Below are 18738 nucleotides of genomic sequence, written 5' to 3' on the forward strand. Positions count from 1 at the left end.
AAGTGAAGAAGAACTAAAGAGCCTCTTGATGAAAGTGAAAGAGGAGAGTGAAAAAGTTGGCTTAAAGCTCAACATTCAGAAAACTAAGATCATGGCATCCGGTCCCATCAGTTCAGTTCAGTTCAGTTCAGTCGTTCAGTCGTGTCCGACTCTTTGCGACCCCATGAACCACAGCACGCCAGGCCTCCCTGTCCATCACCAACTCCCGGAGTTCACTCAAACTCATGTCCATCGAGTCGGTGATGCCATCCAGCCATCTCATTCTCTGTCTTCCCCTTCTCCTCCTGCCCCCAATCCCTCCCAGCATCAGGGTCTTTTCCAGTGAGTCAACTCTTCGCATGAGGTGGCCGAAGTACTGGAGTTTCAGCTTCGGCATCAGTCCTTCCAATGAACACCCAGGATTGATCTCCTTTAGAATGGACTGGTTGGATCTCCTTGCAGTCCGAGGGACTCTCAAGAGTCTTCTCCAACACCACAGTTCAAAAGCATCAATTCTTCAGCGATCAGCTTTCTTCACAGTCCAACTCTCACATCCATACATGACCACAGGAAAAACCATAGCCTTGACTAGACAGACCTTGGTTGGCAAAGTAATGTCTCTGCTTTTTAATATGCTACCTAGGTTGGTCATAACTTTCCTTCCAAGGAGTAAGTGTCTTAATTTCATGGCTGCAATCAGCATCTGCAGTGATTTTAGAGCCCAAAAAAGTAAAGTGTGACACTGTTTCCACTGTTTCTCCATCTAGGTCCCATCACTTCATGGCGAATAGATTGGGAAACAGTGGAAACTGTGGCTGAGCTTATATTTTGGGCTCCAAAATCACTGCAGATGCTGATTGCAGCCATGAAATTAAAAGACGCTTACTCCTTGGAAGGAAAATTATGACCAACCTAGACAGCATATTAAAAAGCAGAGACATTACTTTGTCAACAAAGGTTCGTCTAGTCAAGGTTATGGTTTTTCCAGTAGTCATGTATGGATGTGAGAGTTGGACTGTAAAGAAAGCTGAGCCCAAAGAATTGATGCTTTTGAACCATCGTGTTGGATAAGACTCTTGAGAGTCCCTGGACAGCAAGGAGATCCAACCAGTCCATCCTAAAGGAAATCAATCTTGGGTGTTCATTGGAAGGACTGATGTTGAAGTTGAAACTCCAATACTTTGGCCACCTGAAAGAAAGAGCTGACTCATTTGAAAAGACCCTGATGCTGGAGGAGAAGGGGACAACCAAGGATGAGGTTGTTGAATGGCATCACCAACTCAATGGACATGAGTTTGGGTAAACTTTGGGAGTTGGTGATGGACAGGGAGGCCTGGCATGCTGTGGTTCATGAGGTTGTGAAGTGTCAGACACAACTGAGCAACTGAACACAACTGAAGAATATCAATGCAGGATTCGAAAGATATATGTGTACCATTATTACAAAAGTGAGTTTTACAGTATATGATATTTGACACTTAGGGAAAGAGTTTAATGGAATGATCAGGGGAAGAAAGAAATATGAATGACTCCTTTTTGAGAAGGATGAACAAAAACACCCAAGAAAAACAAAAAGTGAGGAATTGTAAGAGACAAGAACATAAATTATTTTTATTTCGAGAAAAATTGGGAAGCAATCACATGAACCAAGGATTCAATCAGGAGACTCAAGTTTAACAAAACACAATAAAATTAGGAAATTTAAAAATAATTTTCTGAATCTTTATATATTGAGTAGAAACACATACATTTTATCAACAACAATATAAGTGGTTTCAAATGTTTTTGTGTAGTATATATTGAAGCTTCCCTGATGGCTCAGATGCATGCTCAGATCTGCCTGCAATGCAGGAGACCCAGGTTTGATCCCTGGGTCAGGAAGATCCCCTGGAGAAAGAAATGGCTACCACTCCAGTACTCTTGCATAGGAAATCCCTTGAACAGAGCAGCGTGGGTTGGTAGGCGACAGTTATGGGGTCACAAAGAGTTTGACTTAATTAATGAATATTTATTAAAAGAGATGAAATAGACATGGATACATTTAATCTTCTAGAGATAGAGAAATGAGCATAATTTATTAAAATAAAAGAGGTTCCATATTTAGACAGATGAGATTTGAATTTTTTCTAAGAAAACAGCTAAATAAGCTGTTTGTTACAAATACAATAGCTTTGATTTTTGAAAATTTCCTTTTCCCTACATTCTGGAAGTGATAAAAAAAGATGGTGTGTGTATGTGTGTAACTTTGTTTATAATTTTCCTTTTATATTCAATTAGAACTATATTATTGTTATGAAAATTACATGGGCAGCAAAGGCAAACATTTCAAGTATCTATAAAGTTCAGTGCATGTTTGCTTAGTCCATGTTAAGCATTTGAAAGATGCTATAGTCTATTTTGTATTTTTCATAATATAACAAGTGCATTTTTCCTGAGTCAACCTTCATACAAAAATGTGAAGTGTTCAACTTGTAGTACTATTATGTTTTGAGAAATAAAACGTAAGAGGTTCTTTCCTCATCTTGACTCAGTATTTTTTTTAAGTACAAAACTTTATTAATTATTATAATACCTATCTTCCCTAAATGTCCCTCATTTTGTCATTGTAAAAAATCATTTATAATAATAAATGTCTAATTTCATCAACAAAAGAGGCTGCAGAGATGAACACTGGTATTTGCCATTGTAAGCCAACTTCTTTCCACTTTTCTTTCTTTTTTTTTTGTTCTCCCATTCTTTTAGAATTGTCTGCAATGTCTTTATTTTTTTTTATTTTTTATTGGAGGCAAATTACTTTACATTAATATATTGGCTGGTTTTGCCATACATTGACACGAATCCGCCCCAGGTGTACATGTGTTCCCCTTCTTGAACCCCCCTCCCAACTCCCTCTTCCCCATATCCTCCCTCCAGGTCATCCCCGTCCACCAGCCCCAAGCATCCTGTATCATGCGTCGAATCTGGACTGGTGATTCATTTCACTTATGATAATATACATGCTACAATGCCATTCTCCCAAATCATCCCACCTTAACCCTCTCCAACAGAGTCCCAAAGACTGTTCTATACACCTATGTCTCTTTTGCTGTCTTGTATACAGGGTTAAGGTTACCATCTTTCTAAATTCCATATATGCGTTAGTATATTGTATTGATGTTTTTCTTTCTGGTTTACTTCACTCTGTATAATAGGCTCCAATTTCATCCACCTCATTAGAACTGATTCAAATGCATTATTTTTGATGGCTGAAAAATACTCCATTGTGTATATGTAGCTTTCTTATCCATTCATCTGCAGATGGACATCTAGGTTGCTTCCATGTCCTCGCTATTATAAACAGTGCTGCAATGAACATTGGAGTACATGTGTTTCTTTCAATTCTGGTTTCCTCGGTGTGTACGCCCAGGAGTGCGATTGCTGGATCATATGGCAGTTCTATTTCCAGTTTTTTGAGGAGTCTCCACACAATGGGAGAAATTAATAGCAAATGAAACAACTGACAAAGAATTAATCTCCAAAATATACAAGCAGCTCCTGCAGCTCAATTCCAGAAAAATAAACGACCCAATCAAAAAATGGGCCAAAGAACTAAACAGACATTTCTCCAAAGAAGACATAAAGATAGCTAACAAGCACATGAAAAAATGCTCAACTTCCCTCATAATCAGAGAAATGCAAATCAAAACCACAATGAGATACCATTTCACACCAGTCAGAATGGCTGCTATCCAAAAGTCTACATGCAATAAATGCTGGACAGGGTGTGGAGAAAAGGGAACCCTCTTACACTGTTGGTGGGAATGCAAACTAGTCCAGCCACTATGGAGAACAGTGTGGAGATTGACTCAGTATTTTTAAAATCAACTTTGGGTTCTTAATTATCACCATTTAATGAAAGTATAAAATCACAAAGCAAATAGAGATGTTCTTAAGATGTATAAAAGTGAAAGTGTTAGTGGTTCAGTCGTGTCTGACTCTTTGTGACACTCCCCCCCCCATGGACTGTAGTCCATCAGGCAGGAGCCTGATGTCCATGGAATTCTCCAGGAAAGAGTACTGGAGTGGGTAGCCATTCCCTTTTCCAAGGGATCTTTCCAACCCAGGGTTTGAAACTGGGTCAATTATATGCAACAGTTATAAAAAAGGGGAAGACTTGGGTTTTGATATCTCTGAGGTTAGAAAGATCCCATTCAGGTCACAGGCATCAGAACTCACTATGTTCTCAATCCTTCTTTGACCTATTCGAAAACCCCTCAATAAAATGAACTTCTCCCTGTACCCCTCAAAATTGTAATTGTTTAGTATTTATTACATAACTTTTAGGAAAAGATTTTTGGGATTGATGAGAGATTAAAACCTTCAAAGCACATGTAAGAATTGCTTTTTTGGTTTTTTTTTACTGATAGATAAGCATGAGGCAAGAAAGATCTATGGAGCAAAATAAGTGTATATTTGTGCGATCAGGGCTTAGATTACCTTTCTTTTTCCAAAACATGAAAATAATCTGTGAGACTACATACTTGGACAGAGACTTGCAATTCTTATGAGGAACTTTGTAGAATCAAGAGAAGACACACAAATGTGAAACCCTCCGAACCCTGTGATGTACATGAAGAAAGTATTATATGGCACCTGCAGGTCTAAATTAGAAGATATAGATGCATAGATATCCAGAAATTTAAAAAGAGCATTAAAGCTATTTTTGCTTCCAGAAAAAAGAGATCAGAATGGGAATTTTCAACCTAGTATGCCATACAAAGGACTGGTATGATTTTGATATATATTATTTGGTAGGAATTAGGTTTTATTTAAATTTCAGCAAAGAGAATTTCTAAGAATAGATATATAAGTTATGAAATACACAATTGACCATATACATTAAATATTCATGAAATTATTTATCTTGACTCTATAATTTCAGTGTAGGTACACAAGTTTCATCAATTTTAAAACACATTGCAAAATTTAAAAATTGTAACTATAACAGTGATGAATGTTGATTAGACTTACTGTCTAGTTATTGCTATGTTGTAATCTAAAACCAATATAATTTATGTATCAATTATGTATTGATAAAAAATTTAAGCATATGTTTTCAAATATATGAGAATTATATGATTGATAAGACACAATTTGAAACACTTTACAGATCCCAGAAATAGATAGTAATAATATGTTGCCGTTCTAAGTAAGTCTAAATCTTCATTGCAGAATACTTCTGCCCCAAGAAACATCTAAATAAACTGTTGCTTACAGATATAACTATATGTACTTTCACAGTCTTCATCCAGAGCACTTTTGCTTGGGTTATATATTATGCAGTTCTTTGGATTTACAGTGTGAAATGAAGGAACTCTGTAATGAAGAAGATATGATTAGTATATGGGAAAAGGAATGATCAAATCCAAGGATAAACTCAAAAAGAACAGAAAAAGTTTTGATGCCAGAAACTTACAGATCTTGGGAGAGAGTAGAATTGTCCTCCCACAACCAGGCATGATGTTCTTCACTGTAAGAAAGTCCAATCCAGTAAAAACTGGAACTGAACTTCATAAAATCCTGCTTGGAAACAGAGACCAACACATTAACCTATTTCAAATCTACTCTAGGAAACGTATACTTTTAAGAAGGTCAGTGTCCAGTATCAGATTCAGTTTTTCAGTTCTATCAGGTTGGTACAAAAAAGTAATTGTGGTTTCGGGCCATAAATGTTAAATCATTATAACTAAACTCAAACACATCTTTGTTAATCAAAATAGGAACCATGACAATCAACACATTTTGGCCATCGATAAATAAGTTTATTCCTGTAACATAAAAATCCATACTTTGGGATTTGATGAACTCTTGGAAAGCATTTTCTGCTTCCTGTTGGTTGTGGAAGCATTTTCCCTGCAAAAATTCATGGAGATACTTGAAGAAGTGGTAGTCAATTGGCAAGAAATCAGGTGACTGTGGCAGATGAGGTAAAACTTTGTAGCCCAATTTGTTCAACTTTTGAAGTGCTTGTTTTGCAACCTGCAGTCAGGCATTTTCATGGAGAAGAATTGGGTCCTATCTGTTGATCTATGCCAGCTTCAGGCATTGCAGTTTTTGGTGCATCTTTTTGATTTGCTGAGAAGATTTCTCAGATGTAATGGTTTCACTGGGATTCAGAAAGCTGTAGTGGATCAGACCAGCAGCAAACCACCAAACAGTGACCATGACATTTTTTTGGTCCAAGTTTGGCTTTGGGAAATGGTTTGGAGCTTCTTTTGGGTCCAGCCACTGAGCTGGTCATCGCCAGTTGTATAAAATCCACTTTTCGTCACACATCACAATCCACTTGAGAAATGGTCTGCTGTTGAATAGAATAAGAGAAAACGGCACTTCAAAATAATGATTTTTTAATTTTCAGTCAGTTCATGAGGCCCCCCACTTTTAGAGCTTTCACACATTTCTAATTTGCTTCAAATGCCAAATGATCACAGAATGTATGGTTAATGCTGAGTTCTTAAGCAACTTCTTGTGTAGTTGTAAGAGGATCAGCTTTGATGATCCTCTCAGTTGGTCATTGTCAACTTCCGATGGTCGGCCACTGCTCTCCTCATCTTCAAGGCACTTGTCTCCTTTGCAAAACTTCTTGAACCACTGCTGCACTGTACTTTTGTTAGCAGTTCCTGAGCCAAATGCATTGTTGATGTTGCAAGTTGTCTCCACTGCTTTATAACTCATTTTGAACTTGAATTTAAAAATTGCTTAAATTTGCTTTTTATCTAACATAGTTTCTATAGCCTAAAATAAATATAAAATAAACAGCAAATGATGTCATTAGCAAAAAAAAAAAAAAAACCCTAAAGTGAGAAATGCATATTAAATGGTATATAACATAATCACATTTATTTAAGAATGTTTTCCAATATCCAACAGCAATTTTCAACAAGGGAAAACCACAATTACTTTTGGACCAAACTAATACAAACTAAAATCATTTTTAACTTCTAATTTAGGAGGTGTAGTCAGTCACTTGCCTCTAAGTGTTTCTCATTCATCAAATTCATTTCTGAGGGAAAAAAAGTACCACAAAGTCTCACTTGAAGGAATGAAAAATGTCATAATGGATGTTAGAGTTTTCATGGAACACTTCCTTCATAGGGGACCATCAGTCAAATCTGATCCCAAATCAACAGCACATTGAGGGATAAATTTTAGCACAGGTTCTACAGGGAGCTAGAGAAATTCTACAAAAGAGCTAATTGTTTTATAATATTCTACATATACATTTCACATTACACTCAAGAGTGATAACAAAAGGTATATAATTACAAAATAAATTAGAAGTTCAATTATAGAGCTAAAAATAGGTTATTTTTATTTCTACTTTGAAGTCTCTCTAAAACTTTATCTGTATTTTATCTGTCAACACTCCTATAATGTAAATCTTTGAGAAATTCTGGGTTTGTTTTGTGACAGTTTCAAAGTATAAGATATTAGTTCAAATATAATCATCCATTTGTTGTCTGATTAAAGACTTGAATCAAAATATTCAGCTTACTTAGACAATATATTTTCTTAAGTCAAAGAAAATGTAGAAAATCAGAATTAAGTACTTGCCAGTTCATTTCTGTTTTGTATCTGAAGTAGACTGGAATTATGAGAAACACAAAAGTCCCTACTGTCTTTCCATGTTTTTAATTCATTAGAAATGAAATAACAGTTGCATTGGTAGCCAATCCACTTTTCTTGGCAAGAATAGCAGCCATATTCTAAGAGAAAAAATAAAACATGACTGGACGACATTGGAGGTTCAATTTTTTTTTCAGTGTTATTCACTTTTTCAAAAATCACTTGTTATTTATGTATATTACCATATGTGAAATAGATTGCCAGTCCAGGTTCGATGCATGAGACAGGGCCCTCAGGGCCAGTGCACTGGGATGACCCTGAAGAATGGGATAGGGTGGGAGGTGGGAGGGGGGTTCAGGATGGGGGACACATGTACACACATGACTGATTCATATGAATGTATGGCAAAAAACACTACAATATTGTAAAGTAATTAGCCTCCAATTAAAACATATAAATAAATTTTTTAAAAAAAGGTTTCTACATGCCACTCATGGTCTGGAAAAAATAAATAAATAAAAATTTAAAAATAAATCAGCAACCCAAAAAATCATTTGTTATTAATTTTTTCTACAAATATTCTGTGAGAATTTACTGCATGCACCACAGTTCAGAGAATATTAATTTAAACAACTCAGACATGACCCTCTTTTCTCATGGAGATTATATTCTAGAGATAGGGGTCAGTTCAGTTCAGTTCAGTTCAGTCGCTCAGTTGTGTCCGACTCTTTGCAACCCCATGAATCACAGCACGCTAAGCCTCCCTGTCCATCACCAACTCCCGGAGTTCACTCAAACTCATGTCCATCGAGTTGGTGATGCCATCCAGCCATCTCATTCTCTGTCGTCCCCCTCTCTTCCTGCCCTCAATCCCTTTCAGCATCAGAGTCTTTTCCAGTGAGTCAACTCCACATGAGCTGGCCAAAGTATTGGAGTTTCAGATAGGGGTAAAATTATATAAATTTCAATCATTTATGAATACTATATTTAGTGATAATTTGGGTAAGTATACAAAGAAATAGTATGTTCAAACACAGTTTAGCAGATGGTAGGATGGGGGGCAGTGGTAAGAACCTTTTTTGAGAAAGCGACACAAAGTTGATCTCTTGTGTAATTAAAAGTAGCCTATGCTGGGATTCTGTTTTGTCATTTTCTTTGTCGATTTGTCTTTTGCATCTATGCTAAAATTGTGACTGCTCTTATGCCTCGGGGTGAGTATTGTTTTTGATCAAAGACAACATTTACATAAATCACAACAAAATGAAAGCAAATTTTTGGTAAAAAAAAAAAAAAGAAAGAAAGAGTAAATTAGATGAAAGAGATACGTAAAGAAGGAAATCATTTTAGCATATTTCCTGAGTCACAAAAGAATTCTGAGGACTTCCCTAGTGGTACAGTCTTTAAGGCTTTGGGCTTTCAGTGCAAAGTTTCTGATTTCTGGTTGGGAAACTATGATGCCATATGCCAAGTCAGAAGATTAAAAAAAAAAAAAAAAGAATTCTGGATACTTTATTTTCAAAATGAAAATAAAAGAATAATTTGCTTGAAATGGGACCATTCAGTTTAGTAGTGATAATGTCTTCAACAATACTCAAATCTTTGCCAGATGAATGGTGCTGAAATTTTAGAGTAGAATGGTAATTACCAGGGGATGGGATGTGGGATAAATGGGTTTGTTGAAAGGTTCATTGGAATTCCTTGGTGATCCAGTGGTTAAGATTTCAAACTTTCACTGCCCTGACTCTGGTTCAATCCCTGGTCAAGAAGCTATGATTCCACAAGCCACCTTTTGTGGCCAATACCAAAAAAAATAAAAAATATATATATATATGTATATATAGGTATACACTTCTCCAGTTAGAAAATGAATACGTTTTGGGAATCTACTGTGAAACATTGTAACTAAGGTTAACAATACCATATTACTTACTTGTGAGTTGCCACAGGAGTAGTTCTTGAATGTTCTCACCATGAATAGCAATGATAGTTGTATGACATAATGATGATGTCAGTGAATGCTTTTGGATAATAATATTGCAATAATAAGTGTACCAAATCAGCACATTGTACACAAAACTTGCTGCTAAGTTGTGTCTGACTCTTTTGCGACCCCATGGACTGTAGCCAGCCAGGTTCCTCTCACCACTGGATTTCCCAGGCAAGAAAACTGGAGTGGGTTGCCATTTCCTTCTCTGGGACATCTTCCCCACCCAGGGATCGAACTCATGTCTCCAGCGTTGTAGGGGGGATTCTTTACCACTCAGCCATTGGGGAAGCCCCACACATTAAATTTATGCAATGTCCTTTATCAATTGCATCTCATTATGTTGGAAAAATGCTCAGGGGGGAAAATGATACAAGTAAAGAGATATATGAACACAGAAGACAACTTGGAGAGCATTTGAGTATAAACATACATTTAAAAACTTGGACTTTTGTTGGGTGATAGGGTGAGAAACCAGAGTACAGTGGGTTGAAGAGCAAATAAAAGATCTTCTATTTCAAAAAAAAAAAAACTAGGACTTTGAACTTACTTTCACTGGTTAAGTAGGGTTTAGAATTGCATTAATCTCCACATTGCTTTCTAAATTATAGAAGAATCAGAGGTAAAGGTAAAGAGATATAAAAGTAAAGGTTATCAACAAACACAAGCAGGTAATTAGAATTAGCTAGAATATTTACTGCAACTTATTTTTTGCCATTTTTATTTGCAATTTATTTTTGTTAATTATATTTACTGTAATTTTTGTGTTTATTTTTACATGATCACTCACATTGGAAAATATGTTATTTCAATATAATAATTTTCTTATTATTTAATTATATATATAGTATATACTGTATTTAATACATTCTTAAATGAACAATGAAACGGGACTATCCTACAATTACCACATCAATCAGTATGACTGTGTAATATTCCATCAAGCTTCTGTGTGAGAAAACCAAGAAACTATTTATTTCCTTCTCTACCAACACAAAAATTTTCCAAAGTGTGAAACCAACCTTCAGTGAGATCTGTGGTGGGTCCAAGCTGAACACTTTGTTTAGTAAATGCTGTAAGAAATGATAAGAAATTTACTTTGTCAGATAAACATTTATGAAATAACAAAATATTGTTGTTCAGTCACTAAGTCCATGTCTGACTTTTTGCGACCCCATAGACTACAGCACACCAGGCTCCTCTGTCCTCCACTCTCTCTGGGAGTTTGCTCAAATTCATGTCCAGTGAGTCAGTGATGCTATCTAACCATCTCATCCTCTGCCACCCGCTTCTCTTTTGCCTTCAGTCTTTTCCAGCATCAGAATCTTTTACATGTTAGCAAAATGAAACTTTTCTTGTAAGATAGCTTCATCACAACTTAGATTTTTTATATATAGCCTTGACTATAAAAACTTACAATTTTTCAACAAAACTCCCAAAGTTGCCATCAACAAAAGGCATATTACTCCTAAAACCCCAGAAATCAGCCTCCATGGAGTGGTCTGAAAACCTGTAAACAAAGAGAGGGTAATGATTTAAAGAACAAACACAGGAATTCTTAAAAGCAGAAACCAGTGAGAGGAACCAAAAAGTTCTTTGGCTTGATAACCCAATCATTTTGCCAGAAAAATGCTGGAAAATGAAAATATTCCATTCAGAACTCCACTTGTTACCAACATTTTTATATAATGTACTTTATTCTTCAGTGAGATTATCCATACATTTTCCTCTTTATCCTCTCTATCTCAGTATTTACCTTTAATTTTTTAATTTGGCAAAGAAGCTTAGAGATCTGTAGTAAAAAGAGATCAACAGGCACAAAGTTCTAGTTAATGGGCTGATATAATGAATTTATTTTCACAGAAACAACGGCAACAAAATCACAAGATAGAATGTATGACTCTCGTTAAGTAGATCAGAAAACTTACTGTCCATTAACAAGGTTATTTTTCCCAAGGTTCAAAGCTATTAAGTACCCAAATCAGAATTCAAATGAAAGCTTTTCTAAACCCAGAGTCTTTCTTTTAACATATTCTATCATTGTCACAAAACTATTACAATACTTGGGAGTGTTCAGTTCAGTCGCTTGGTTGTGTCTGACTCTTTGAGACCCCATGGATTGCAGCATGCCAGGCTTCCTTTGGGAGCATGCCCTTCTGCTAATCTCAACATATTCACTACTGTAAGAAATGTCAAGCTGCTGATAGCTTTGTAGAGGCTCCACCAGGAAGAGAAGACATGGTAGTACGCTGGACCTAGTGTGGTGACAGGCTTCACAATCAATGTACAGAGCTTGTACTTGAGAGCTTGGCTTCATTTCCACAGTACATTAACTTATGACACATAGCATTCATTTTTACAGGAACCATTTTTCACGTATACTACATTTTCTCATGCTGAAAATTGCTTGCTTACAAGACCTTTACCCTAAAGTAATCTAGCATCAGAAGATTCTGCATTAACATGAGTGCACCCCAAAACATGGTGTCTTGAATAACAGTGCAATGCATCAAAATGTTAATCTGGATGATTCTGGGGTGTCATAACACAAACGGCAAATTTAAAAAAGCACTTTCAAGCATTGAGTTGTTAATATTTAGCATTTTCTATTTATGTCCAAGCTAGAATTATATTGTTTACATTTTTTCCTCGTAAATTCAGATCACAATCAGAATTTAGAGCTATCCTTGTCAAAATCAACTCTGCAAATCTGTTGACAAAACTTCACAAAGTCATTTCTAAGTTACAGAATGAAGAATCAGAAAAGTGAAATTGAAGTAAAAAGTGCTGAAACATGGGAAGCCTAAAACTGCACCCTTTTTATTAAAGCATTCCCTGAAATCAGTCATGCTCATGAGATATCTTTCCTAGATATTTTCATTTTTTCCATGTTATGACTTGGGATGCACATACCTGCCATGTGAGATGTTGTCCAATGTCAGTGACGGTAACACACAATGGATGCTGATTCCGAGAAATGAGATTAGATCTAGAAGCTAAGCTGGAGGCTAAGGGACCCAAAAGTTGTGAAGGAAACCTTTAAAATAAGAAAAACTGGGTACCAAAGTGTGTTCAAATCTTCTGCCGATGAGACATGGATGTGTAGTATGAAAAGAGGCAGTAAAATCGTCTTCTAAAATGCTTCAGGAACCACAATACAGGAAATTCTCACTGAACTTGCATAATGCAGACACTTTGACTATCACAAAATAAAGTGAGAGGGAAAAAATTTTTCTAATGTTTGAACATCAAAGTCATCTAAAAAATTACTTGGAAAATGGAATATATGGGGAAATGAAAGGTAAATTTACATAGTGTAAAAAAATTGATACTGAATTTTCCTTTTTTAATAAGGAGAATATTTATTATTTGCTTTGTGTCAAATATAGATTAAATCACGTGGGATATATTATCTTATTTTTATCCCTGGATATGACTTAATAATAAAGATAAATAAATATGCTTGTTTTACCAATGAGAAAATAAGGTACAGTAAAGCTAAAGTACTAAACCAAGTTTACCTACGTTTGAAACCCTAGTAGTCTTTCTCTAGAGCATGCATGACCTGTATTTCAAATCAAGCCTATCTCTCTGAGTCTATAAGTTGTGTTGATTTTTATTTATTATTTTTAGTACAGAGTGATTTGAATTTTTCATCTCTCATTCTGAGCTTTTGATCTCTGCCACTTTAACCCAGGTATGGAAAGCAAAGATATAAAAAGTAGAATCAGAAAACTTCCCATGATTGTCCTATAAAACACACACATATCCATACCCTACAACTGCTTCAACTGATCTAAGCCTACACACTCAGTGCTTCATTGATACTAGCATTGAAAGTTTCTTTTAATACTGGACTCTTTATTTTTACTAATATGTTAATTATTATAATCATTTATTGTGTATCTAGTTCAGATAAGAGACTGATAATTCAAGTTGCATATTTTTGTGCTCGGAACCATAACCTTAATAATAGGAATTTCAGATGGGGGCAGATAGGCAGATTAAAAGCCAATAACAGAGATTTTGATCTACAGTTAAGTGTCTGAAAATATAATCGACCGTTCATCCACATACAAAATAAATTCTCAAGTTTTTTTATTTATGTTGTTTATTTTTAAGCATTATATTACTATATTACATAAAATGAATCCCAGTCCCTGCAGCCCCATGACACAAAAATTCATATACTTACTTTTGTTTATGCAACTTTGGGCACCTTGCATTTTGAATACGTGATGTCAGAGTCAGCATTCAACCTCACGCTCCAAACAATTTTCTTTTATGGTAAGAGAATAATCACATGACTCCTCTGTTTTTTTGCCTATTCCTTTTGTAGAGTATGAATTACTATCAAACTGCATTCATCATAGGAACTGTCAGAACATAAATGCTTAAGGCAACCCTTCCTTCTCAAATTACTAGCAGTTTCATCTCAAGATGTCTGAATTCAATGAAACTGTGGATAAAGCATTAAGTCCAATAGTGTAGAGTCAGTACAGATTTTGAATGTACCCATAGAAAGATCTTTTCTCTTAAAATTATTGATGCTAAGATAATTCTGTATGTTATTTCAGAGATGTGAAAATAACTATATAATTTTTAAATGGACAATAGAAAAGAGTTAAAATTATTACAATTCAGCTTAAGTTGTTGAATCAGCAATGGCCAAGATTGAAATTTTACCCTGTATTAAGGCTAGATATGGGCTTCCCTTGTGGCTCAACTGGTAAAGAATCTGCCTGCAATGTGGGAGACCTGGGTTCGACCCCTGGGTTGGGAAGATCCCCCTGGAGAAGGGAAAGGCTACCCACTCTAGTGTTCTGGCCTAGAGAATTCCATGGACTGTATAGACATTAGAATTATGATTGTCTTTTTTATCTGCATGATTGCCTCGTCCATCTTTAATCACCTAAAGTGCAAAACATGAACCTAATCTGTTTTTGACGTATCACCAGGTAAAAATATTAAATACATACATTTTAATCATGATTATAATCATACATATATTTTAATCATGATTATGATCATTTCGGAGAAGGCAGTGGCAACCCACTCCAATACTCTTGCCTGGAAAATCCCATGGACGGAGGAGCCTGGTAGGGTGCAGTACATGGGGTCGCTAAGAGTCGGGCACGACTGAGAGACTTCACTTTCACTTTTCACTTTCATGCATTAAAGAAGGAAATGGCAACCCACTCCAGTATTCTTGCCTGGAGAATCCCAGGGACAGAGGAGCATAGTGGGCTGCCGTCGGTGGGGTCATACAGAGTCGGACACAACTGAAGCGACTTAGCAGCAGCAGCATGATCATTTCATTTTCACAGATACATGGGTGTCTTTATTTTAATGTTTCATAGTGATCTAGTTTTATTCATTGTAAATTTTCCTAAGAGCTTTTTTCTTTAATTTTTATTTGTAGAATAATTGTTTTACAATGTTGTACTAAGAGTTTTACACACTTTTTTCTGAAAACTTAGCTTTTATGTTATTTGTATAGTTTTTTAAGTCACCTTATTTAACTTTGATGATGAGCATTTTATTTATTTAAATATTTATCTATTAATTTGCCTGCAACTGATCTTAGTTGTAGTTTGTGGGATTGTAGTGTGTGGGGTCTTCCATCTTCATTAATGCATATGTGATCTAGTTCCCCCGATCAAGTATCGAACCCGGGCACCCTGCATTGTAACTTGGAGTCTCATTCACTGAACCACCAGGGAAGTCCCTATTATGAGTATTTTAGAGTACAAGCAATAACCAGATAATTTGCTTAAAATTCCATTAAATGTCTAACGATCAGATTAAGTATTCAACTTAACTGTGTAGAATATCTCAATGTCTATCAAAAAAAGTGATGCAATACCTGCCTTGAGAAAATATTGATTCTTATCTACTTTCTAACTGAAATACATGGGAATTCTGATGATCTGCCGATAGAGACCATAGATTTTTTAAAAATATATTAAAATTTTTCTTCATTAGAAGGGAGATAACACCTGAATCTTCCCAATCAACTCTGGAACAGAACTATTTCACAGAGAAGGAATTGACAATGTCAGAAGGAAGTGAAGAAAGAAATGATAATAAAATTAAAATTTGAGTATAAACTTGTAGGATAAATAGACTTTGAAATGTGGAAGTGTGGTTACTATAAAGTGAGAACAGTAAACAGAACTGCCTCATATCAAAACCTAAATAAGACAGAAAAGATTTCGACATATTTTCTCTTACCTTTTTCAAATAAATGATGATATTCATACTGAAAAATAATAAAATCATAAAGTTTATGACTCATTAGAGGTAATATACCCTTGTAACTACCACATCAGTCAAGAAATAGAACATTTCCAGGATGTTCAAGGTTTTTGCTCATTTAGCTTTCTAATTTCTACCCCCTTTCTTCTTCCAAATGTCTCCACCACCTTGACCTCTAACACTGTAGTTTAGTTTTTCTTGTTTTTAAAATGTGTATAACCAGAATAATATAAAATGTTTGGTGTCTAGTTTATTTTGGTCCAAGAATTCCTCTCCATTTTATTGACACTAACTAAACTAGATGCTTGGGCTTCTCTGGTGGCTGTGCTGGTAAAGAATCTGCCTGCAATGCAGGAGACCCCAGTTTGATTCCTGGGTCAGGAAGATCCTCTGGAGAAGGGATAGGCTACCTACTCCAGAATTCTCGGACTTCCCTGGTGGCTCAGATGGTAAAAAATCTGCTTGCATGTGGGAGACCTGGTTTTGGTTCCTGGGTTGGGAAGATCCCCTGGAGGAGGGCATGGCAACCCACTCCAGTATGCTTGCCTAGAGAATCCCCATGGACAGAGGAGTCTGGTGGGCTACAGTCCATGGGGTCACAAGGAGTTAGACACAACTTAGTGATTAAGCATAGCACAGCACAAGCTAGATGTTTCAGTTCAGTTTCAGTTCAGTCGCTCAGTCGTGTCCAACTCTTTGCAACCCCAATGGACTGTAGCACGCCAGGCCCCTCTGTCTATCACCAGCTCCCAAAGTTTACTCAAGCTCATGTCCATTGAGTCGGTGATGCCATCCGACCATCTCATCCTCTGTTGTCCCCTTCTTCTGCCTTCAATGTCAATGAGGGCTTCCCAAGTGGTGCTTGTGGTAAAGAACTTGTGTGCCAATGTAGGAGACTTAAGAGACACATTCGCTCCCTGGGTAGGGAAGATCCCCTGGAGAAGGGAATGGTAACCCACTCCAGTATTCTTGCCTGGAGAATCCCATGGACAGAGGAGCCTGGCCAGCTACCGTCCATAGGGTCACAAAGAGTCAGACACAGCTGAAGTTACTAAGCATTCATGCTCGCAAGCTAGATGCAAATTACTACTGTGGCCCAGAAATAAGATGCATGGATTGACTGAAATCCATGGGGGCCCAGTTGTGATACAGTATCCACTTGGATACTGAGGTGGAGTCAACTCTACCCAAAACAAAATGGCTAGCAATGATGATCTATAGGAAATTTTAAAATGCTGAACTTCTAGAATGAACTTTAGGAAAGTAGTGATGCCTGTCAATAATGTTTCATGTTTGTCTTTGCTTTGTTTCGCTTTTTTCTCAAGTTTACTCTTTCTGAATGAATCTTCCACTGATCTACATGTACAAGTTTACTTTGAAGCACAGTGAAAAGATGAGAATGATCTTTTTGTGTACTTATTGTGTACCTATTGTAATCAACTAAAGTACATATTTAGGGGGGTTGTGTTTAGAAATCTTCAAGTCTAAATTCAGCAAGAAAGAATGTTTATAATAGAGACACAATGAGTTCCCTGAGCTTTGATCTATAAACATTGAGCACATCCACCATCTCTGAATTTACTGCTGTGGAATGAACCTCTTGTTAAGAATATAGCAGAATTTGCTTTAGTGAAAGAGTTATTAATAGTAGTGTAGCTGAGATATAAGGAGGACAGGAAAGTGAGGATAGTTGGTGTTAACACCAAGAGAATAAGCATACTGACTTCTGTTAACTCTCTCTTTTTTTCACTTTTTATTTTGAAATTAACATAAATTGACAGGAAAAATACACAGTACCAGGATCTCCCTTGTCATAACTTACAAAACTAGAGCACAACATCAAAACCAAGATACTAACATTAGTTCAATCGATAGCTCTTATTCAGGTTTCACATGCATATGTGTGTGTGTGTGTATATATCCATATATATACAAATATATGTGTGTGTTCAGTCACCAAGTCATGTCCAACTCTTTGTAAGCCTATGCATTGTAGCCCACCAGGCTACTCTATCCATGGGATTTTTCTGGCAAGAATACTGGAGTGGGTTGTCATTTCCTTCTCCAGGGGATCTTCCCAACCAGGGATCAAACACACATCTCCTGCATCTCCAGTAGGCAGATTCTTTACCACTGAGCCACCTGGGAAGCCCCACATGTGTATATAGTTTTATACTATTTTATCACATGTTTAAATTCGTGTAAGCACCATCACATAATCTGTTTTGGTATTCTATGAAATAATTATCACCAATTATTTTATCACTCTGAAGTGATATTATTAAAGGCAAGATAAATAATTGAAACCTTGTTTATCAGTTTTTATTTTAATGAACTGGTTTAGTAGAGAATGTTAACACCTACTGAGCACACATAACATACTTATTGTAGTGTTGAGTATGTATGTTTTACACAGCTTAAGTAGATCATTATATTTAATCCTAGGGAAGTATTTTGGTATTTCACAAATTTACTGATGCACAAATTTATTAATACACTAGAAATTCTCTATGCAATACCTTCTTTAGGGTGAAGATCACACAAGTATATCTAACAATAGGAAATCACTTAAACTTCTCCCACCTCTGAGTAGGGCTTCCCTGGTGGCTTAGAGGGTAAAGCATCTGCCTGCAACGCGGGAGACCCGGGTTCAATCCCTGGGTCAGGAAAATCCCCTGGAGAAGGAAATGGCAATCCACTCCAGTACTCCTTGCCTGGAGAATCCCATGGATGGAGGAGCCTGATAGGCTTCAGTCCATGGGGTTGCAAAGAGTCGGGCACAACTGAGCCACTTCATTACAGTTATAGATCCTGACATCATTTAAAGTTGAATAGCTGGCCTCTTATTGGTCATTCAGTACCACTGAAGAAAATTTTGTAAGAATTAATTGGAGTTGTTATTTAACAGGTCT

The 18738-nt window shown here is 36.3% G+C and overlaps 1 protein-coding gene across 1 annotated transcript; it reads right to left on the bottom strand.

Annotated features, from left to right (window-relative positions):
- Positions 1-2505: 2505 nt before the first annotated feature.
- LOC129536880 (natural killer cells antigen CD94-like) lies at positions 2506-13825 on the bottom strand. Its single transcript, XM_088837340.1, has 6 exons — positions 13764-13825; positions 10986-11078; positions 10591-10641; positions 7573-7724; positions 5435-5538; positions 2506-5334 (listed from the first exon to the last, which is right to left on the bottom strand). Exons 1-6 carry the CDS (start codon positions 13792-13794, stop codon positions 5214-5216), a joined length of 552 nt encoding a protein of 183 aa, XP_088693466.1. The 5' UTR covers positions 13795-13825; the 3' UTR covers positions 2506-5213.
- Between the last annotated feature and the right edge of the window lie 4913 nt (positions 13826-18738).

Source organism: Moschus berezovskii, chromosome 6, assembly GCF_049115385.1.
Source record: "Moschus berezovskii isolate FMDL1 chromosome 6, NW_MosBer_1.0, whole genome shotgun sequence".
Lineage (NCBI taxonomy): Eukaryota > Metazoa > Chordata > Mammalia > Artiodactyla > Moschidae > Moschus > Moschus berezovskii.